This window comes from Vicugna pacos, chromosome 11 (assembly GCF_048564905.1).
Source record: "Vicugna pacos chromosome 11, VicPac4, whole genome shotgun sequence".
Lineage (NCBI taxonomy): Eukaryota > Metazoa > Chordata > Mammalia > Artiodactyla > Camelidae > Vicugna > Vicugna pacos.
Window position 1 is genome coordinate 53,948,210 of NC_132997.1, and position 24,185 is coordinate 53,972,394.

A 24,185-nucleotide genomic window follows, 5' to 3' on the forward strand; every position below is an offset into this window, starting at 1 on the left:
TGCCTTAAGTATCAAACAAACAATGGAATAGTTTGGGAATAATGGTAGCCTTACAAAGAGAGGAATTTGTTAAGGGGAAAAACATTAAAAGAAGCAAAAGTAATGACACTGAGCAACTACCAGAGCAAGTGTGTGTATTGTATATTAGATGAGCACAGTGGTCACTTTACCAGTGTTTTTCACTTTCTTAAAGAATTATCTGATACTAGTAGAATAAAATACAGAAGACCCTATGTATAACCTAATTCTCATTCACTTTAATATCAGTCATGTCATAACCACTAAGGGGTGAAAATTTAAATTGTACAGGTGAATACACCTCTTCTACGTTTTTCACATATTCATGAGGTCAGAACTGTAATACAGGCTTTTTTGACACACACAATGGATTTGCTTGGGACATGTTAAATACAAAGCAAAACACAAAACATCTGACAGCCCATTACATTTATTTCTTATTATTTATTTAATAAAATTGCATATGGCCTGAATTTACCGTAGAATGGCTAAATTGAATTCTTTTGATTTGAAAATCAAATTTTGAAGATTGTGGGAGGGGAAAATTTTTTTAAAATCTTCTTTAATTTATATATGGGAAAAAACTGAGTAGTTAACTATCTGAGGAAAATGCCATACTGAGAAACTATAGGAGTTTTAGATTTCCAGAAGCTAATACTCACATACATCTAAAATACCTCTGAACTATAATTAGGAGTGGGGAGTCGAGCCTGCAGGACAGGTGTGAGTTGTGTGACTGGTGAACTTCAGAATCCAGAGTTTCAAATGGCCTTGACTTTGAGGTCTTTTCTGGTTTTCTGCCAGCAATTCCTTCAGTCCTGCAGCATCATGCATATACTTTATTTTTAGAAATATCACATTGAATTACAATTATTTACTCACTTTTAAGTATTTGATCACATTATTGCCTATCTTAGTCCTTGGGATATTATAGTGAAAGCTGAATAAATAAATACTTATTTGATTGAATTGAATTAAAAACACTGAAGTATTGTGGAATAATATAAAACAGTCTCTATACAAAAGAAAATCGCTCAGAGTAAATGCCTGTGAATGAAAATTTATAACTATCAAGTGAACACAGAGATAGCTGCAAGTTAATAGTCTAAATGATAAGCAAAATTTATTGGAAAGAGAACATTTCTCAACTTTATTTGTACTTAAAAAAAATAACAGCTTTACTGACAGTTGTCTGTGCTTTTAAGGCAGAAATAATTCTGCATATTTTGTTAAATTTTCATGTGTTTGTAAAATATTTACTGTAGTGAAAAATAGTATTGAGTAAATGTGAATTCTAGTAGTAGGTCAGTTTTCTGTTACCAAAATAATATGGATCATGGACTTTGATAATATTCTGCTTTAGTTTCTTTATTTGTAAAATGTGGCAAGTCAAAAGTAAAAGTTGTTTTCACTCTTTGGAATAAAAATTCTGGTTAGTATTCACCAATATTAACATAAAGACTGAAAAGGTTGAAAAAGAAAAAGTCAGTCTATAGGCCTTTTTTTCTCCTGATGCCAAACAGTAATTTGACTGAGGATGTTGTAGTTATTAGCTTCTAAGAAATTATTTGATTTAATTCACATAATTATTTTAAATTAATAGAGTTGTCTGAATCAGTCTTCAAAATGCTTTATAAATATTTTACTGATACAGACACAACATTCTCCATAAAGGATTAGCATTATCTAACACCTCCCCACTCCAAAGAAAGATAAAACACAATGAACAAATAGCAATATAAAGAGAAACGAGTTGAGAAAAAGTTGGAAAATGTTTATGCCCATATAGAAAGGCCAAGAGTATGCTGTGGCCAGAGTAAAATTTGGGTCTGAACTTTTAGACAATTAGGACAAAATTTGAGCTCGGTATTTCTAGGCCAAATAAGCACAACTTTAACGAATACTATTAGAATAACAGATGTCCATAAATAAAACATGATGTTCTTTCTTCTTTCTTTTCTTTATTTTACCCACCTGAATACTGCTAGTCTTACATTCTATCTTTCTCAGTTCTCTTTTTTACCCAGAATTATCCTCAAAAATTCTGCTAACTTTGATTTCATCTTCTGATCACTGTGTGCGCTTGCAGGTATTCCATTTAGCTTGGAATTTGTTTTGTTTTGTTTTATTTTGCTCAATACGGATGTCTTTCCTCTTTGCTAAGACCATAAGCCCCTTGAGAACAGGGCCTATATCATATGCTTTTTAAAAATCTCAAAGATTCTTACTTTCCACTAGACATATATTAGGTATATAATAAACACATCCATTATATGGATGTCTTCAGTTATAGCCTTAAGTGCATACACTTTTAAATGTAAAAGTTTGACTTACGAAGTAGATTTTAAATGGGCAGTTGGTAGGGGGTCAGTTTGTCAATATATCTATCATATTAATTTGAATTCTTGTTCCATAATTTAGTAGCTATGTGTTGTATAATCACTTTGAGCATCATTTTCCTTATCTTCTTAAGGGGATAACGGTAGTACTTACTTCATAGGGGCATTGTTAATCCTATTAACCATATTAATGAAGATTAAGTGAATTAACACAAATAAAATGTTTAGAAAAGTAAATGTTCGTTAAGTGTTAGTTATTATCATTTTTTCTTAAACTGCTTAGTACTAAGTCATTCTTTCTGGAAATAATTAAATAGAACTTCTGATGAGAATTATAGAGCACAATCAGTTGCCTGAAGTCTGTCCTCAGAAGGTGAAAGTATGTGACAATAAAGCTATGTCATCATTACAGAGAATAGTATTTATATTCTCAGTAGCTTGAAGGCATGCACTTATCTTAAATCTATTTCCAATTATTAAGTTACAAAGAAGTGACCCCCAAACTACATTTCTGTTTTATATTACATAAAATATTTATCTGTTAGAAGACTCTTCTTCCAATCCATTTATGGTAGTACCAAAGTGTCATATTGAGCTCACACATTTTTGTCCCATTACTGGAATCAAAGGCTAGGAAAACATCAGTAAGGGCTACTACCCCAGCCTTATGTTATTCCTCCACAAAATGATGAAGTTTGACAGGGGTTTATTGTAACATAGCCATGCCTGAAATCCAACATTGGTTCAAGAAACTCACGTTTGAAGTTTGTTAAAGAGGAAACTGACAAAGAGTTTTGAAGGATGTCCAATAAACTGAACTTAAAATTTCATCAAATCCAAAGGTGAAAAATTGTTGACCTCACAAAGATCTCAAGTTTTTCTCCAGATATTTAGAGTTCAGAAATGTCCAGTATCTCTCCCTAGACCTCTCTGTTATAGGTGTAGTCAGACTAGGGCTGAGCTGGGCCTCTAGGCTCTTGTCTCAAGGCAATAATTTCCTTATTTTATAAATGAATATAAAATAAGACTCATATGTAATGAATATTACCAGTGTCTTGTCAGGAACTGCTAGAGAGGACTTTCAAACCATTTTTCCAGCTCCTCACCGTGGTGGACATGCTATTCTAGTAATTGCCTTATAGTAGAGCAGAATGACAGAGTCGATCCAAGTCTTTCACCACATTTTCATCAGGCTGTTTAGGCCATTATATTTATGGATCTGTAATCTGAAATACATCATTGATGTAAAACAGTTAAGAACATATGGAGTATATTTAAAACACAATTTATTTCTCAACATTGGAATTTTACTAGGTATATATGAATTAATGTAATTACTCATGTGGCTGAAGCAGCACTTTGGGGCTTATATTCTAGCTATTTCAAAATTGATCGTGAAAAGAACATTTGGTATTTAGCTTGAATCTTTTATTCTGGCTTTTCAATTTATCTCTGGAGAAATATTCTTGAAGTATTTCTTATCCTTAATATTCTCTCTTTAGGTAGAATTAATTCTATCTTCCCATCTATTTAATATGTATTGCCACACAAATATCTGTTTGTTTTTATGTCCCTAATGTCCATATTGGTTTTTACTGATGACATAAATGTTATTGTAAATTTTAATTATTAGTCTTAGATTTTAAAATTACTTGAAGGTTATCTAATGACAATAAATCACATTTCCTTTACTTACCTCACAGTCTGTAATTCTTTGTCCTCTTCATTTCCTTCACCGCGTCTTCAACCCAGATACCAGGAGTGTCTTTGTTGTCCCAAATCAGAATTAGTTTAGATATTTCAGATAAAATTTCTGTATGGTGTTCATGGTGCCAGGATGAACAGATGTAATGATATTATATTCAGGATGTTAGAGCTTCTTTCTTTGCTGGGCTTATTAATTGTTTTAAATTTATACCATAATTTTATCACAGAATAGTAGTGGCAATTTTTAGTAGAATTGTGACTTACAGAGTATTTTACTGGTTCTTGAATCCGACATGGATTATAAAAGAAAAATGTGTTCTATACATATGCTACATGTTCAGATAGTGTGATGGAGAAAAATGCTAATGTAACTCCCCAATTATGTTACCTTGGACTTGTGCAATTTCATAGAGAAACAGAAGAGATGGTTAGTCCAATGGTTTAATAAAAAGCTCCTAGAGACACTAATGGAATCAAGACTCTATTTAATAATCATTTGTTAAAAGCTGAGACTGAAGAAGATTTATTTGAGGATGGGAATTTAAAAATAAACTTAAAATTTTTATTTGGCACCTACACATAATGGTGAAAACATTTGTATTGCCTTCAGAAGGAAAATTATATTTATTTTTTAATTTAAACTGTATATTATGTTCTGAGTAAAAGGACAAGCAGAAACTACATTGTTATAAAGGTTATCTTCCTGCCTCCTTTATGTAATGTGCTCTCAAATTTCTTAACATTTGTATAAGTAATAATGCTCCTAGAAAAAATATCCCACATAAAATCATTATAGGAAACGTTCTGCAACCCTTGCCACGTCTTTGCCACTTAACATTTTGTGATTGTAGATGATTGGTCTTTTTCTTTACATTGTCATCTACACTGGTCACTTTATTGACTGTTCATCTATACAGTTTTTGCTTCAGTTGACATCCTTCCCTCCATTTTTGGCCAGGTTAAGGTTATATTGTGGATATCTACTTATTTTATTTTTGTTAAAAGTTTATAATGTAGCTAGGAAAATTGGAATGAAAGCACAGCCTGTCTACTTTGAGTATTTATTTTATGAAGGATTTTTCTTTCAAATGTTCACTCTTTTGGGGAAACAATACATAAAGCTTCAAGGAAATGGGTATTTCTTTCCATTAAATTGCTGACTTGGGATATTGAAGGAAATCTCTACACAGTGTGAAATAGCTTATGAAATTTTTCTGTTTAGGAATAAGAAAGTACATTCTTTTTCTCCTATCTTCATACCACTTATTAAAATATATGAGCCTAGTTATATTGATTATGGTCTTTTTAACATTTGAAAATGTGCTATTGGGTGGTCAGAACACATTCTTAGAGTCAGATGAACTGGATTTGAATTCCCAACTTTACGGAATCAACCTTGGCAAATTATTCAGTTACTATGATCCTTATTTCCCTCTTCTTTAAATGGTGGTTGTATCTGTTTACTTAGATGATTTGAGAATGAGATGAGGACAGCACAGTGCCTTGTACATCATAAATTCATTCTTTCCTCTCTCCTCAACTCTAGCTTTTCAACTGATCCATGAAAGCAAATAGTAAGTTAGTTAAGTGAATAGTGCAGCTGATTTAAGATGGGTATCAGATATTCCTGTTCATAGAGCTAATAAGGAGCAAAATCTATAAACAACAAAATTTGTCGGGAAACAACCTGACCACTTTATATATAGTGGTCCTTTGTTGTGCATTTTTCTAGTCAAGAAAAATGTTCAGCCATGCTTAGCAGACTAGATTCACATTGGCATAGGAAAGCACAAGAATAATTTTAGACTAGAATAAAAAGCAACTGAATGGCTTGGTGAAAGTAAATTCATCTGAATAGTATTTTGCAAAAGTTAGCATGCATCAGAGCTTAGTTCCAGAGACTGTAATTCAGTAAATCTAGTATGGACCCAAGAGATTTGGGCTCATTTTGATCTCTTAATAGTAACTTTGAGGCTATTATAGGTGGTAAAAGTTTAAGCCAATAAATAGAAAGAGTGTAACTGGCAACTTTGTCCATATTATTTTAATGCTATTTTCATATTAGTCCAGATAAGTAAATTCAATAAATGAAACTGACTGAAAATGATTCCTCTTTAATGTCTATAGACGTGCTCAAAACCTAGAGTCAGTCTTCATTTTATATAATCTGAGGCAAAGTCCTGATCATAGAACCTTTAAGGCCATAAAGTACATGTGCTGCATTATACAACACAAGATATGTGGAAATCGATTTACAAAAGCTAAATTGGTGGGTGATGTTTCAGATTAGAAAACAAAAAGGATTTACTTCAAGGATCCTTTATCACATGGTCCCTTGAGGTACTTGAAATATTATTTGATTTATACAAAATAAAATTTCACTCAGCTTTTCAGGAAGACATGTATCATGTAAAACAAAAATCTATAAATGTTTGGGAGAAAGGAGGAAGAAACTCAAGAGTTCTCTAAACTTTAGATGGCTGAGGCACTCTGTTGCTTTAAGGTCACTATCCTTAATAGAAAGGTAAATAATCAACTGTGGACTTTTTTAAACATGAATTTTTACCCTAACATAAAAAATGTAAATATAAGCAGCTTCCTAACTCATAGTAAATCGTAATGCAAGCCACAAGAGACCTTTGTAAGTAATTCTTCACTGCTTTGGTATATTTTTAAAGAAATTTTCAGATGTTTCTTTCCCATTACCCAGTTGATAGTAAAATGAAGCACAGTCGCTGATTGTCAATTTACCAAACCCTCGTGCCTATCTCAGAGTTTTGAAAGCCTTGACCCTGGATGCCTTGCCCTTGGTACTTCTCTAGTTAGACAGCTGTGGTGAGTTGAAAAGGTAACGCAAGTAGTTAGAGGCTATTACCGCAAGACCAACTCGTCTGGATTTCTTAATGCATAACCAACACATCTGAACCTTGGGACTTTTTATGTGTTATGAGGTTGTTATACTATTACCCTGAGTGATAAACTGGTAAGAGCTATGGCAATGTAAGATGTTATTGTATCTACTCTAGAGATTTCTCACCCTCTTTTCTGCAGGCATGTATCTGCTGGTCCTGTTAGCTTTCCCTTTATGTGCTGCCATCTACCCAGCAGATGATCTGCATCTGATTTTCTTTCTTCCAGTTTGCTAATCATTTACATCGAGTACCTGTTTTATGCTTTCAGTTTATTTGCTTATTTTGAATGGTTAGTTTTAGAGATGATACCTGTCTTCCAGTCAGGAGCAGACAAAAACAAATATATTTTTAATCCCATATACAGTGGTTTTATTTTAGAAAATATTTTTGCAAAAAAGATTTTGCTATTTCTAAGCAGTTTGTGGAGTTATACTGATCTGATTTCAAGTCAGGATTATGTCATTTGTCTCAAATGATAAATTTGGGCAAGTTTTCCTTCTAAAAATATGATTTATATTAAAATCTGTATGACTTCATGGTTTTGGCAGTAAGACTAGAGACAATAAAAATGAGTTGATCAGTAATATGTTATTTGCTTACTAGCATATGTTTTTAGCATCTATATATCAGTTTGGATGAATTATATTTCATTTTTATTAGGAGAATAGAGAAAATCATTCTCCATTAAGCTAGGTTTAAGAATTCATGGTTCTTTCAATAAGTATTTTCACTGAAACAAGAAAAGGACAAAAAATTATAAAGGTTTCCCCAATTAGCTCTGAATTGAATGTTTGTTCAGTCAAAATGTGTTAAACATATGTCCAGCCTTGCGCTGTTGATCTATTTTATAACTGTACACACAATCTCAATATTGGTGGTCTTTGGTTTTTTTTTCCCTTGTGCTTCTCAATTTTATGTCTATACCTTGGGGCCTATACACATCCACTTCTTGGAAGCAACTGTTCTACACATTTACAAATGATATGAGATATCAAAAATTTATAATTTGCTATACTTTTTTAATAAAGAATTTTAATGTGAGAGCCCAGAGTAGCACACAGAAAGAGTCCGTTTAGCCCATATATTATACAGACAGAGGAACTGAGTTAAATTAGGGATCACTAAACAACATGTCAAACATTATTTCATTCTGTTCAGTATCTGGAAATTCTCTGGCCCTTATCAGAGAAGGAAGATTTATAGTATAGCGGAAAGGTTAATAAGCTCTGAATTTTGACCTGCTCCATTTCTGACCTGGGCCAGTTCACCTCTCTTTAGGCAACCTGGTGGTCCCCTCACTCCCGGGACGTCACCATATTGATCCTCAAGTGATCCTCTTTCTTTATCCTCCCAAGTAGCTGGGAGTAAAGGTGTGCATGAACACGCCCCGCTAATAGGCTCTGAATTTTCAGAGTGCCTTAACTTCACCAATTACTAGTCCCATGTTCTTGGGTGAGTCTCAACTTCTTTGAGATTAATGTGTCTTCATAGGGTGGTTATGAAGACAAAATAGAATAATTTATGTGGAATGTGGTTTGTAAACTTTAAAACACTGTAAATTTATTGTTTGCTGCAGCTACTGCTGTTACTGTAGCCACGTTGGGTTAAATTGCATTTTTCAACTCCAAACACAAGCATTTCAGTTGTTTAAATAGGTGAGTAAGAGGAAGGGAGACATGGGGACAGGGTGGTTAGAAAGAGGAAATAGGAGATTATTGAATGCTGAAAAAGAAGGTTAGAAATAAAGATTTTAGATGCAAATATATAAATTGCAAATGTATGATTAAGATACTAGACACAATCTCCTCTAGCAGGTTTTCATTTTCCCCAACCCCTTACACCCCTAGATGTGGCAGAATAAAAATTAAGCAAACAAGTAACCCCAGCACCTTTTTTTTTTCTCTTGTAAAATCCTTTGGATTTAATTTCAAATATGAGAAATATCAAAATTCTTAGTTTATTTTGCTCTTTCTGTAGTAAGTCCTCCGATGCACAGAACATTCCAAGGTGACTGCTTCTATTTTTAGTTATTTACTTTAGATGAACTTAAAACGTTTAAGAAAGAAAGCAGTTTGTGTCAGGGTATCAAGGGTGTATATTTGTGAGGCTCCCTGGAACCTTAAAATTTCTAAAAATCATTTGTCAATTTGAAAATGTCTGGAAAGAGGTATAAAGTGCTTATTTACACAAATTAAAAGATGTTTGAATCTTTGCAAGGACAACTTCTAATGAGAGAAAATTGCAAATGACGTTTTGGTTTACATAATAAATAAAAATTTGCATCTGATTTCAGATCCACACATAATAAATTTATAATTAACCTTCTGTAGATTTGCTAACTGCAAAGCAAAGTCTCAAAGTAGAAGATCAAGAATACTCTGACAATAATACATTGCAAGGAAATTAGAAATTGGAAAAAATAGAGATTAAAAGTAAACGTAAAATGACAGTTTTTTAGAATAGCAAATAATTTATGCAAAATATGTTACAAAATCTGGGATGTTCAATAGTTGATACAAGTACTATGACATTTAGTTTCATTTAAATTAGTAAGAGAGTTTGCTCTTCCAATATAGTAGTTTTTTTCTTTCTGACTTTGTATGCTTTCAACAAAAACTTGCTCTACATTTTTAAAGTTCATTCTTCTTGAAGCTGCTCTTAAATTTGCCATGATAAACCTGCATAAAACTACACTTTTGAATTTCTTTGAAAGAAATAAAAAATTAAGTTTGATACGGGTTTTCATAAATTCTTTTCTTCATTGTTTTTGACTGTTTGATCCCTGTTAGATTGACATACTCAACTTATTTTTGATGTCATGAATTTAAAATGACAACAGAAAAAAACACTTCTCCTAGTGCAACAGCAATTGAAAATTATAGTTTTATATTAAAAAAACCCACAAAAGAATGTGTGAATACCATAGATAAAATAACAATATTTTCAAACAATACGTTGTGTCAAGCAAACAGAAACAAGTTGGTTATTTAAGCCTCTGAAAAATCAGATTTTCATAACTTGATTGAACTAACTGTATAATACAATTGAATAATCAATGTATGATCTGGGGTGGCTTCAAATTACTCTGGGTTATTTTTTACATAATTGGGAGGTGAATCTTATTATGAATAGCATTATAAACAATTTAGAACATATTAAGGATGTTTACAGTTGACTTGAGTGATAAAATTCTCCACCATGGCTCATATCTATATTGAATGAGCTCTAGATGTTTAGAGTTCTTCCTCAGGAGAAAAGCGATGTAGCACACAAAGTGGAAAAATTCATATATTTCCTTTGAGATGTTCCTAAAATAAAGCTCACCATTCTAAATGAGAAATTGTCTTAAAAACCAGGCACATTTTGCACTCATGGTTATTTTTAGGTAAACCACTTTGGGTTAATTAAGAGAAAAATTGCTCCTGTACAGATATTATGCTTTATCCTCCCACCTTGGCCTGAAATAATGAGATGTGCCAAGTTTTCCTTTGTCACTGGCAGCTGCACCTTTTAAGTTTATCAAAGTCTGTTGCTGTGGTTACGGCCTTTGTTTCCAGTGATGTTTTGTCCATGCTTCCCCTGACCCTTAACAGTGGGTTACTCAAAAGAATGAAATAATGAGTCATTCATTCAGAAATATGTTGTTAAAATATTCCTCTTTATCATTACATTTCACTGCTTAGAAACTAGGCTGTAATTCAAGGCAACAGTTAAGTCTGAGAAGTGTTAAAAAAAATCTTTGATTTTTTTCATTTATAAGAAAAACCTGTCTATGTAATTGAAGAACTTCTTACAAGTCCCAACAATTAAACCCTTTTTGGTTAATGTATTATTTCTGGAACAAGTAGATAAAATTCTACGCAGTAAGCATGATAAAAATCGTGCATGTTTCGCACAGCACAGAATTTTAGAGTCAAGGTTTCTGGGCACAAAAGCAGTAACAAAACAGTCCCTACAAAACTGAGTAACTCTGAATAAACACAAGAAATAATTGTTGTTAATTTAAAATTTTAGAAACTGAAATGTGTAAAGTTTGTAAAGTAAAATGTAATTAAATTATGGTACTGTATACCAGTTGTTTCTATAATTGAAACTTTACAATATGAAAAATACATTAGCTCTGTACAGTTTTTACAGATAGGTAGGATGAGTTTTGAGAAAAAAAGATTCTTTTTTTTTGCAGGGTCATACTCTAGGTCAAAAAAATACTGCACAACTTAGCTAATTACAAAGTGTAGACTTGAAACAATTCATGTCTTCTTTATTTCATGAATCAATCTTGGATTTTTGTTTATTTTAACAGGGGATTTGTTTTGTTTTGTTTTGTTTTGTTTTTAGAGTCCACAATGAACAAATCTTCCTCATTTTGTCCTTGAGGTTACAAAGTTTGGTGGCAACCTTTGGTTACCGGTTAGTTCAGTTAAGCCAGCTGCTGTTTATGTTCACTGATTCGGCCAGCTGTTGTGATTGTGCTCAGGTCCAGCTCAGTCTCTAGGTGTGTTTCCATCGTATCTTCCTGTGCATTCGTTTCAAAGGACTTATGAGAGAGAAGTTCATGATGCACCCCACAGTAACTTATTGTGGGCTGGTCGTATGCCAGAAAAGTTGACACATTCATTGATAAAGGTATCTGGGGAAAAATGACATGAGAAAAGTCAGTTATAAAAAGACAAACAACTTTGGGGACAAGACTTGGAGACTGTGAAGTGCTGAAGTGACTCACCTCTATGGTTACCTCTGTGGCTCAGGAGTCCCCACGCTATCCCACTAATGTCCCTCATTCTCATACTAATAAGCACAATGCAACAGTTTTAAAAGCCTGGGATGGAGCTGCTTAATTCTTAAGTAGAATCTTCAGAGAAATAGGAGACTGAGTGATTCTGAAAATGCTAAAAACTTTATTGGAAAAGTTAGAAAAATGTGTTTCCTCAGTAGGATAAAATTGTGGTATTAGAACTAAGAAAAGTATTATTTGGTTATCTATGATATTGGAATACTACTGAACAGTGATTCTCAAACTTTATCATTCAAGAAAATCACCTCCCCTTTCTTCAACTCCAATCTCCACTTCCCTGATTTTTTGAATTTAGTAGGTCTGGGGTAGGACCTGGAATTTGCATTTCTTATAAGTTCCCATGTGATACTGCTGCTGTGAATCCATACACCACACTTTGAGAACCACTGTAGAAGAGAATTGTCTAGGTAAGTCATTCTGGCTTTTTTTACCCGATAACTTTTTTGTTTTTTTAATGGTTGATGGTTTTTATTAAGGATGCTCTTTCATTGTAGTTAATACATAGGTTTTCTAAAGACTTTCACTGAACCACCCCTAACCCAATAACTTTTTAATATTTATTTCACCATGAGGATTCTTGAAACATTAATGTATGTAGCTTGATCCATATATCCAAAATCTAAAGTTTAGTGAACTTCTAGGAAGAATCTATGACTGCTATGAAGGTCTAACAAGCAACAAAAGATGATACTAGTTTGAAGGAATCATGATAAATATAGATATGGAAGGGACTCTCTTGCTAACTGCAGCTAAATGAAAAATAATTTCTTAAAGTATGAGGAAAAAAGCAAGGGTGACCATTGTGAGCAAAAGGGAAACGTACATGTTACAGACAAAAGGTAGTTTGAAATGTAATCAGATGTCAACATCTATTCCCATTTTTTTCAATAAGATAAAAAAATTTGTCCTAAAAAGTAGGCAGATTTGAGGAAACTTCAGCCTTGATTTCTGTTTAATATCCTAATTACCAATTCATGTTGTTGAGTTACCTTGGATAAAAGCTTCAGCTGTTCTCATTTGGTAAGTGGATAAAATACATTTCTGTTTAAGCACATCAGATTAAACTCCTTTCTGATCTCAGCTAAGATTGGAGCCCAAAGCTAAGAAAAACAGAATGCCTAGGTTTTATTCTCTTAGTTAACTTCTTCTTTACTTTCTTTGCCATTTTCTCCATGCATAAGAACCCTCTTTGCCTCTTCTCTTTCCATCCCAGTCATTCTACCTATATATATTTCTCCCTTAGTAAAAATTAGTTGACCAAATATTTCCTTATTTTCTCTTGAATAAAAGTATTCACTTCAAGATTATTACTTGGTTTTAATACGAACCTTTCAATGCATCAAATACGTAGGGCTTAGTCCTTGAAGACAGAAATGTAATCCTGTTCTTCAAAACTACATTCCTGAGAACGCTTCCTATTTATGTGAATTTTTTTAATTTGAAACATGTTTACTGATGTGTGAATAAAAGACATCATACACTTTTTAAAAAATGATCAAGATGACTGAAAGATCACAAAGAAAATAATAGGATGCTTCCAAATATGCTCATTTAAAATATTACAGTAAGAACTCTTGTTGTTACAGATGAAATAACTCAGAAAACTAAAATATATCATTATGCAAAAATAATGGTACGGCATGAATAGATTTGAGTTATAGGAGCGAATGAAAATAGAACTGTTATTGAGTACGTGAGTTTAACATTAGCCTCTGAGAAATTGATGCTCAGTAATGTGTTATGGGTCATGTATCTGTAGGATTTTATATACTTGTTCTTATTTGTCATGGAAACATGCTTCATATATACAATATCATTCCTGGCTTACTTGGAATTAACCCTACTGTGAATAATTTGTAATTTCTGTGGTGATGATTTATGAAAAATAATAAACCATGATACATTTATTCTCTGTGTGTGTGTGTGTGTGTGTGTGTGTGTGTGTACACACACAATTGCCTGCTTGATTTACTATCTAGAGGCTGCTAGTATCCAAAGAGCAAGTCCTGATTTGAACCATATCAGTTATGGAGTTACCTCTCATTATTTATTTTTAAAAGTCTCACATATTTTCTTTAGAGAGTTTCTTATTTTTGAATATGTTTTATTTTAAAACACCTAACCCCATAGTTATACTTTCAAAGTTAAGTCATATTTTTCACATTTTAATCTTTCTGAAATTAGGATGGTACTTATAATCAACGTGGTTGTGAAACATGTATTTTCTTCCCCGCAACTGAAAGTGTTTCTTAACGGTGACTATGTCTAATATCAAGAAAATAGCATAGTCTATCTGGGAGTTCAAAATTTGTAGATACGGACAGGCATATGTAGAATAGATAAACAAGATTATTCTGTATAGCTCAGGGAAATGTATACAAGATCTGGTGGTAGCTCACAGTGAAAAAAAATGTGACAATGAATATATGTATGTTCATGTATAACTGAAAAATTATGCTCTACACTGGAATTTGACACAACATTGTAAAATGACTATAATTCAATAAAAATGTTAAAAAAATAATTGGTAAGTTTGAAAGAAAAAAGAGAAGAGCATAGTAAGTTGTATTAGGTAGAATTTAACAGCTAAACATATCTGAATGCAACATCACAGTAGATTTTTCCCAAGTTGACTTAAATGACTTTGAAAATCTTAAAGAGTTAGTGTTAGATATGTTCACATGTATATTTATAGGAATACACACACATATTGATATACATACATATATACACAGTATATAAATACATACATACATACACATACATATATAATCTTGTGGCCAATTATGATTTACTTATGATTTCAAAATTATTTAAATCAAGTATGGAAAATACAAAGTATGGTGGTATTTTGGTTTTGGGCAATTATTACATATTTGTTATCTATATAAAACATATACGTAGATATATAGTGTATATAGAGAGATAGTATTTATACACACACACACATACACACAGTGGCTGGGTAGTGATGGAGAGACTATCCACTAGTATTAAACAAATACCTTGAGGCTCAGATACAACCCATGTAAATGCCTTCTTTTCACCAAGTCAGTAAATAGAGCAGCCCCTTCTTCCTTTCATAGCTGTCAGTCATGTGACCTTGTGCCCTTAGTTTTCTTTTCACTTTCCTGTCTGACCTTGGTGTCCTCTATTCATTCTCTCTGCCTCTGTCCCTTTCCCCATTTTTACTTGATTTATATTAATATGCTGAAGCAGGAGAGACACACAGCCATGCTCTCCTCTATGGACAGAGTGTTCAACAGGACAATCCCAGTTTATGCTTATCGCCCATTTTACAAATAGTCAAACACTTAGTTAATCTATCTGAAGACAACCCAAATATGTTATTTCATAAAATGAAAGTGAACATCAAACCTGAGTGCCTGACTAGCTAGTCAGAATGGTTCTGGGAAGGGCAGTAGGAGATGAAAATCTAATAAGGCTCTGCTTTCCCAGGCCTTTTGTTAGAGGGCCCTACTTAAAGTGTCCATAGAATCTTCTTGTCATATCTTTCTGAGAGAATAATTTTTTCCAGTGTATTTTAACCTGGTAAACTCCTATTTATAATTACTAATGATTTCCTTCAGTCAGTGTTTTCCAGGTGAGCTGATTATTCTTAAGGCATAACTTATAGAGATCTGGGGATATGAAAACTTCCCAGAAAGCAATAACATCTAGAATCTGAGCTAAGAAATAATTACGTGCTATTCTAATGATGAGAGGTAGTAACTATCCCATTATTTAGGAAGTTCCCCTCGGGAAAAATTTCTGCTCTGCTAAACTAGTTACTGTCTTGACATCAAATGATATTTGCCTAAGCAGTAATTTTCTAGTGTCTTTCTCAACATCAATTATATGTACCTTTCATATACAAAAATTTTGTAATGTTTGATGAACAACAATAACTCATTATTAAGTCTTTTTCCCATTCATGTATAATATTTGAGCTTTTGACTTTAAGGGGGAAAATAGCTTTTTTAAGTTTCTAATTTGTGATTAAGTAAAAATGGTCATTTTAATCTTATATTCACTGCATAAATAATATCTATGTATATTTTTACAAATATATGTGTTTAGATATGAACATGTATATGTATTACTCATATTCTAATTAGTTGGTTAGAAGCCACTTTTATGTTAGATAGCAAGGACTTCTAGGTAGAGTCATTAGTCTGAAGAACAGAAAAAGCCAGTCTACTTTTGAGAGGGAATAATAAAAAGGCTGTTTTTTTTTCCCTCTCTAAAATTGTAAAACATAGGAAATGTTTGCCTGTTAAGTGTTATTTCTGAGTAGAATTTTTGGTAAGTATAAATGTCTATTGTTTGTCTTTGAGAAGAATCCCCATGCTGCTCCCATATATCACAGGGGAAATCTTCCATTTTTATAAGAGCAAATGTTATATAGCAAGTGTTCTACTTCTCTGGGTTGTTGAAAGGATGATACTTCAGGGGTTTTGTAACTAACAGGGTTTTGTTTTTCAATAATCTGCATGTACGGAAAGAAAGAGACTTGTTTCATGAAGGAGTTAATTGTTTGAGATGTAGCCTTTATCATTATCAAGGCATATTTTTCTTCATTTCTTGTAGTTCAGAGGCCTGTTATTTTATGTTTGTTTTTCATCTGCTAAATTTAATGAATTTTCAGTTGAGTTGATTTTTACCTATTAATATATAAAATAAGAAACAGGCATTATATTATTTTTCCAATTAATAATATTTCTCTAATTTGTCTCTAAATTTGTCTCAAACTGGGCTCATTTTCTCTGGATCCAAACTAACTTCTTCCTTTGGTCCTTATTATTCTGTTTGTGGGAACACCAAATTAAGTCAGCTTTGTCAGTCTACTTTGATTCTTCTTGTCCGTTACAAATGTACCATTATTTGCTAGTTATTTTCTTGACATCAATGACATGTAGCTTTTATATGCATCCACTTCTCTCATTTCTGTTACCATTATTCTGGATCAAAACATCATCACTTCGTTTACTTTAGTGATTGCATGACTGATATCCCTAATCAGTACAGTTACAAATAAAATTAAATATTTGTAAGTTCAATTCTGGAGAAGATTAATTGTATCTCAATTTAATTAAATGTAAGCAACATGTAGAAAATACTGAATGCTTTTTTCTTCTTTTTTGACATGTCTTTGCAAAGAAGTGGGATTTGAAATATACTTTATTCTGGGAAATTAACTTCCTTAAAAACATTATTTTGTATGTACATATGAAATAGGTGAGGAGATGTACATGTGTGTATATATCACACCACTGCATGTAAATTTCTCAGCTTATTTAAAGATGTGTTTTAATGTTTTCAAAACGCACTTGATAATGACTTCATTCATGTTCATCTTGATGCCTCTACTTTTTGTTTCATTTACATAAGCTGATTTTTCCAGACTAGCATTTGGTTTTGCTAGGGTTTGTGCAATTTGATGTGTATCTGGGGATTGATTAGAAACATTTGTTTCAGTCTTAAACCAAACGTGAGTTTTGTGTATAGGCTGGTAGTTTTACTTATAGTAAAAACAGAAAACCGTGTCTTTGGTATTTATTTGAATAGTATAACAAAACTTGATGAAAAATATCTTTTATACTGGCTTGATTCTTGAAAGTTTTCTTACTAATTACTAGTTTGGTTTCTATTAAGGCAGTTGGCAAAATATGTTATATAAGGAGAAATAGTGTAAGAAATTATCACACTGCAGCTTGATTCACTGGAAGAGTATCAAAGTCTGCGTAAATGTTACCTCTAGTCCTGCCTCAGTTTCTTTAGGATTTCTGTAGCGGTTTCTCTGCCTAGCAAGCTGAGCAGCTGAGGGCATTATTTTCATCTCTTGGTCAACACCTGCCAGGACATATCTCTAACATCCTTCATGTTATCATCATGGTCATTCACTGAGCATTTTACTCTGTGCTAGATAGCATGCTACATGCTGGACTTAGGCTGTCTTTTTTTAAGGCCGTTATAAGATAAATATAATTACTCCCATTTTACAGTTGAAAAAACTAAGATAGTTTAAGTGATTAAAATAACTTACCTGGTCAGTTGTAGAAGTGGTTGCCTGACTTCTTAACCAGTATGCTTTATTGCTTAATTATCATTTTATCTAACTGACACTGGCCTTGGAACCTAAAGAGGTGAACACAATATAATGTGTCTGATTCTACTTAGACACCAGTTATCAATGTTGGATCTTACTTCCTATAGAGTAAACTCTATGACTTGTTACACTGTACTTTAGCTTTATGATACTACTTTGCACATTGGGTCCTCAGGAAACAACCATATAGTTTATCAGGAGGTCATGATATGGGTAGATGGTACTAGCTCAAAATCAGAGCTCTCTGCTTCTTATTAAGCTCATATTGGCCAAATACAAAGTGTAAGTGGAAGGGTCTAATCTGGAGAACATTCTGGACTGAGACAGGAACCTTACATGTATTCCCAGATACAAATCTGTGTAAGATTACTTAGGAGACCTTTAGGGATTTTAAAGCTAAATGTCTGTGTTGACTTGGAAATTGGTAGAAAATTTTCCACTTGAATGATTTCAGCTTTTCTTTTTAATAAAAGATGTAAAAACTTAGAAACCCCAGTTAGTTTGATTATTTTGTTTTATATTAAATGATACATGTTTTGATTTCTTTCTGTTTGTAAAAGAGTTATAGTTAGGTGCTGGAGTACAGCAGGACTGGGGAAGTGGAGAAGCAAACATGAATAAGACAACTTCTAATGTCTGGCAAAATCATGGACTAGTGAGGGGGATAGACAAATGATGTAAAAGTAAAAGAAGGCAATGGATGGAGTGACCTTGGAGACAAGCTACTGTGTGTATGTATAAGGAAATGTGTATGTGTGTGTTTGTGTGTGTGTGTGTCTATATACACACACTGTACTCTGATTGGCTGATTCAATTAACTCATTTATCTGTTATGGGTGCGAAACAAACTAGCCATCTTTTTTGTTTGGAAAAATGTTATTTTCCAGATTTATTGGTGAGAGTCAATATTGCTAAGAAGTGATTCAGTATTTACTTTTATAGACTCTCCCACAGAGATAATATATTTTACTGTGAAGCTTTACTTTGAAATTTATTTGTTTGAAGAGCAATCTATCTCTTGGAACTCTTTAGCATTCTAATAGTTAATTTGTGTGAGTAAAATAGATTGTTGGATCATTAATTTTAATTATCTTGATTCTACTAGTAATTTATTTAAAGAAGCGTTTTCGAGAAGTACTTAGTTAAGAGTCAGAATTTATGTTATGCTACCTTTAAACTTAAAAAACAAACCATTTTTTAATACTTTTAAATTCTTAAATGTGATCCAGGCCTTGATATTCAACTTTAGTGTTTTTTTAAGATCTAAGTTTCCAACTAAAGGGACAGCTGTTATCCTGAGATCACAAGTATAGAATAATGAGGCAGGAACTCAATATTATGTTGAAAAATTTCAAATGTCTGTAACCTGAGAATAATGGGAAAGAAAACATTATTTGCAGGAGGATAATAATTCTTCTAGTGCCTTTTGTGTGAAAAGTACATTATGGTGATCTCCTACAGAGTGAAATCATAAAGTGAAAAACATTGAGTTCCATTTGAAAGGTAATAGTTCTCCTTGCATTAAAATGCAGTTTAAAAAATATATCTTAAATATTTGAATGACTTTGCCACTTGGGGATGTATTTTGTTCTTTACAAAACAATTTGTTTCTATTTCAGTTTTGCAACAAGAAATAAATAGAGTTTGGCTATATGCATTGTTTTCATAAATTCACATGCTAGAAAACCGAGTAGAAATATTCATTCATTAATTTATTCACTTCAACAGAGACTTACTGAATGTCTTCTCTTGTCCTGGTACCATACTTGATACTGAAGATACACCAAGTCCTTGTCTTCAAGGCTTCTGGATGGAACATAAACCATTCTAACATACACTTAGCAAGTGGAAGAGAGAACACTCCATGTAGAAAGAGCATTTCTTGTCTCACTTACTCATTTACTCTTGTTTCTTGTTCTCTCTTCCTTGAATTATCAAAGTACTTCCTCAGTACTTTTATGATATGTATATTTTGAAGTTCTATCTTCTGTGGCCTTCATTTGTACATATATTTTAGCTTACATTAGATCATAACCTTCTTGAGCTCAAAAATCTATGACTAACCACATTTCTCTACACATTGTGTTTGTTTCGTGTGGCCCCTTTAAGCATAGTAAGCACTAAATATTTATTTATGGAATGAATGAATGAATGAGTGAGTGAATGAAGTAGTAGAGTAAAGGGTATTTACCATAGTCTGGAAAGAAATTAAAAACATTCATCCCCGGATAACTGGGCTTTATTGGAAAAATATGACTAAGATAATCTATTAAAGTCTAATGATGTCAAGGCCAGGTCATTATGATTCTAGGATAGAGGTAGACTGCTATAATGAATTTTCAAAAATCCACACTAAGGATGAGGCACTTAGTGCTGCATTATAATGTTTGAGATCCTCTTTATTTTTTTTATTTTATTTTAATTATTTAAAAGTATTTATTATTAATTTTTATTTTAAATTTTAATGTTAATTTTATTATGTAAAGTATTAGACATCTGAAATATATAAAACTTTCAAAAACAATGTTAAACATACAATAAATATTCTTAATTTGGTGATTTTCCTGCTGTGCATTCCAGAATGTTATACCTGTGCTTTGCCCTTTAATATCTTCCACAGCTGCATTTTTCAGACTCTTTAGTTCTCCCTAGAATCATGGCCCATGATCTCCAAGAATTTGGTGCACCCGCCAGATAAGTTCTCGCCGTAATGGACTCTGCCCTGGATCCTTCTATGTTAGCCTCTGTTTTATTTTTGTAGTGCCAATAAAAAGTGATATTACTCTTTTACTGAGGCAAAACAAAATACCCCAAACTGTTTTCATTTACATGAAAATCTTCTGCACAGCCTGATGCCTGCTAAATTGGCACTGTTGCCAGGTAGATTGATGGGATCCAAATTGAGACTGTGGCTCAAAGGCCACACAAATCTTGATGCTGTTTCCCAATCTGTTTCTTCAGACTACTGTACAATGAGGTACAGTTGCTAATCAGTTTGAAAACAATCTCATTCTCTTTCTTTTTCCTGGAAATTGTGGTTGCAGTAGTCCATTTAAGGATCTTATAATGATAATACAGTTGATATTTTAAATCTGGGTTTGTATAAATATGTGAGAATGAAAATCGCCAATCACATTAAACACTCCAAACCAAACAACAAATGAACGGTGTTTAGTTCTGCTACGAAAGTAACTGGTGAACTCTGTGTCTATGACTGGCAGTGCATTTTAGTCTCTTAGAGAGGCTCTACATGGCATTTCCCTGAACACTGGCTTTATATATGGTTTTCTAACATGATATCTGATACCCTGCTTGCTTTCCAACTGGCTTTTTTCCTTCCCATTAGCTTGCTGTCGTTTGGTGCTCATAAAGCAAGCTCTGCACTTCTGATATGACTTATCTACAGAGCTTGTCCTGCATTAGCAGGACTTCAATATTCCAACTTTCTTAGGGGTTTTTATTACTATCTGGAATTTAGGGGCAACGCCTCAGGATTACATAAATCCTTGTAGCTGTCTTCCAATTAAATAGGCTTGAAAATGATGTGATTATTTACTGATGAGCATTGAGTTTCTCTTCAACATTATTATTAAATTAATTCAGATTTTGGTTGAGATTATCTCTGAATTAAATGAGATGATATTGTATATGCATCTGCTTAGTTGCATCAAAATCCGGCACTTGGAAATTTAGTTCAAATAACACTTCTTTTATGAAAACCCCTCAGATGAATTTGATTCTATAGGGATAAGTTCCTGCTATGAATTTCCTCAGAATTTATATACACAGAAGTATCAATACATACTGTTTCTTCCATCCATCCATCCATCCAGCCAGCCAGCCAGCCAGCCATCTATCCATGATTGAGTACTCTTGGGATTCTGAATAAACAAAACCAATTTCCTGGCCTCAAAACAAGCGGTTGTAAAAGACTACTTTTCCTATGTGGGTGTAAGTGTGTGTAGGATATGGTGGAAATAAAGGGAAAGATCTATCTATATAAAGCTGTGATGCTTTTTATAGATAACACCATGTTTGAGCTGGCCAGGTTGGTCTTTTGTACATATTGATATTACTTCATTTGTATTAACATTATCTAGCTATCTAGACTGTGTATTTGAGAGAGAATAAAGACTTCTCAAGGGTTTACAGGCTATGTATTAATAAAATTTTGAAAGTTTTTGTTAATAGAAAGATTGCAGGGAACAGAAATACTTCTCACAAAGTTTATATTTATATACTTATGTTTATAGTGAAGATATCAGATTTTCAGATAAAGATGTGCTAATGTACATATCTAATTTATTAAAATTATTAGTATAATTATATTATATATAACTATTGGTATAATAATTATTATTCCTTTATTATTTCCAATTTTTATGACACAAAAATACTATGAACTTCAAAAAGGGTAAGCCCTGACAATATAGTTTTTATTATAACACAGTAAAACATTTCTTGATGACATTAAAATAAAGATCAACCTCTAAATGGTGTTAGCACATTCAGATAACATGAGTGGTGACTATCATTGGACCGACTGCAAGTAATGTTGAGGGCGGAAAGTATCTGGCTCTTCTCAGTGTTTTACTTATATTGTCTCACTTAATTTTACTTTCTGTTTTTTCACAATTATACCTAACATTTACAAACTGTCATTTTCTAGGGTTCATTTTCTGTTACCTTACTTCATAGGATATAGATGTCTGGCTTTAGTTTCTTACTAATAATTAATAATGAGCAAGTTAAATGGTTGTATCTTTGATCAGTGTTATGTGATTAGCCACATATATATGCATATAATATTTTTTCAACCATGGCTTAGATCAAACTAGTTAAAAATAAGCTACATAAGGAAAAATGTGAGGTGTTATTTCTTAATGGCCCACTTTGTTTCATTAACAATATGATGATTTGGTTTCAACTCAAGGTTCAAAGTAGGTATCAAATGCAATTAAAAACATCAAAATATTTTAGGCCATATTTGTGCAGTAAAACTCAAACCCGATGTTGCACAACAATCTTCACTATCATCAGCATACCCTACTGAGAGAATACGTTTTAGCTCTGTTTAACACAGCTAGACATTCAGTGATAAAAAAGGTACAAATATAAAATAACACAAAGGAGTTTTATGTAAGAGTTTTTATTATTGTTAGGTTGTATCATTAATACTGCTAATCAATAATCTGAATGACACAAGATCAGTGATGAAGAAAAGGATGTATAAAGGATGTTTATGTATAAACATATACTCGAGATAGATTCTCTATGAGATGCAGTCGTCTCGAAAAACTTTAATCTTATATCGTTATGAATAATATTAACAATTCATCATTTTTATTCTATTATTCAAATACCTGTTATTAAAATATCAAAGTATCAAGATTCGAAAGAAAGAACTGATCATAAATCTTGCAGAAATATATGATTAAGGGAATGTAAATTTAAGGGTTAAGAAATCTAATCTAATCTAAGTAGCAAAATGATTTTTATTTTTTCATCTCTACTAAAGAAGACATTCTCACTTGAATGAGCCTTAGAGTAGAATCATAAATTAATTTTTAAATTAATATACTCTTAAGAATTTATTTATTTTTAAAATTTATTTTTGGGGAGGTACTTAAGTTTGTTGTTTGTTTGTTTGTTTATTATGTTTAATGGAGGTACTGGGGATGGAACCCAGGATTCTGTGTATGCTAAGCACACATTCTACCACTGAGCTATACTTTTCCCCCATTAAAGTAATATACTCTTGATATCTGGTTCTCCTCCCTCAATTTAGTTTTAAAATCTATTAATGTGGCTCTGATATTGTATGAGATAGTGAGTACATTATATAATACATAATATATTATACATACTTTAAAATATGTAAGCATTTTTTTGTATATAAGCATTATATTTGAGGGGAGTTTCCCTTATCCATGAGGGATTCCAAGAACCCCAGTGGATGCCTAAAACTATGGATAGTACTGAACCCTATATATACTTTCTTTTCCTATGCATATCACATACCTATGATAAAGTTTAACATAGTAATTAGGCACAGTAAGAGACTATCCGAATTGCCAACATCACTATTCTTGCATTCTGTGGCCATTTTAAGTAAAAAAAGTGTTATTTGAACACAAGAACTGAAATACTTTGATAGTGAAAGGTCATGGAGACAGTGACTAATTATGGAGAGATGGCTGCTAAATGACTAGGCAGGTAGCATGTATAGTGTGGATACACTGGACAAAGAGATGATTCATGTTTCTGGTGGTACTGAGCCAGGAGGCAAGAGATTTCATCATTCT

General features: G+C 32.5%; 2 protein-coding genes across 4 annotated transcripts in view; one reads left to right on the forward strand and one right to left on the reverse strand.

Annotated features, from left to right (window-relative positions):
* Positions 1 to 24,185, forward strand: part of CTNNA3 (catenin alpha 3) — a 1,353,918-nt gene that overhangs the window by 402,035 nt on the left and 927,698 nt on the right. The window lies entirely within an intron of this gene.
* LRRTM3 (leucine rich repeat transmembrane neuronal 3) overlaps positions 9,434 to 24,185 on the reverse strand; it is a 166,705-nt gene continuing 151,953 nt past the window's right edge. The window contains exon 3 of the mRNA XM_006214332.4: positions 9,434 to 11,606. Coding sequence (XP_006214394.1) covers positions 11,397 to 11,606 — 210 coding nt within the window. The 3' untranslated portion in view covers positions 9,434 to 11,396. The remainder of the gene's footprint in view (positions 11,607 to 24,185) is intronic.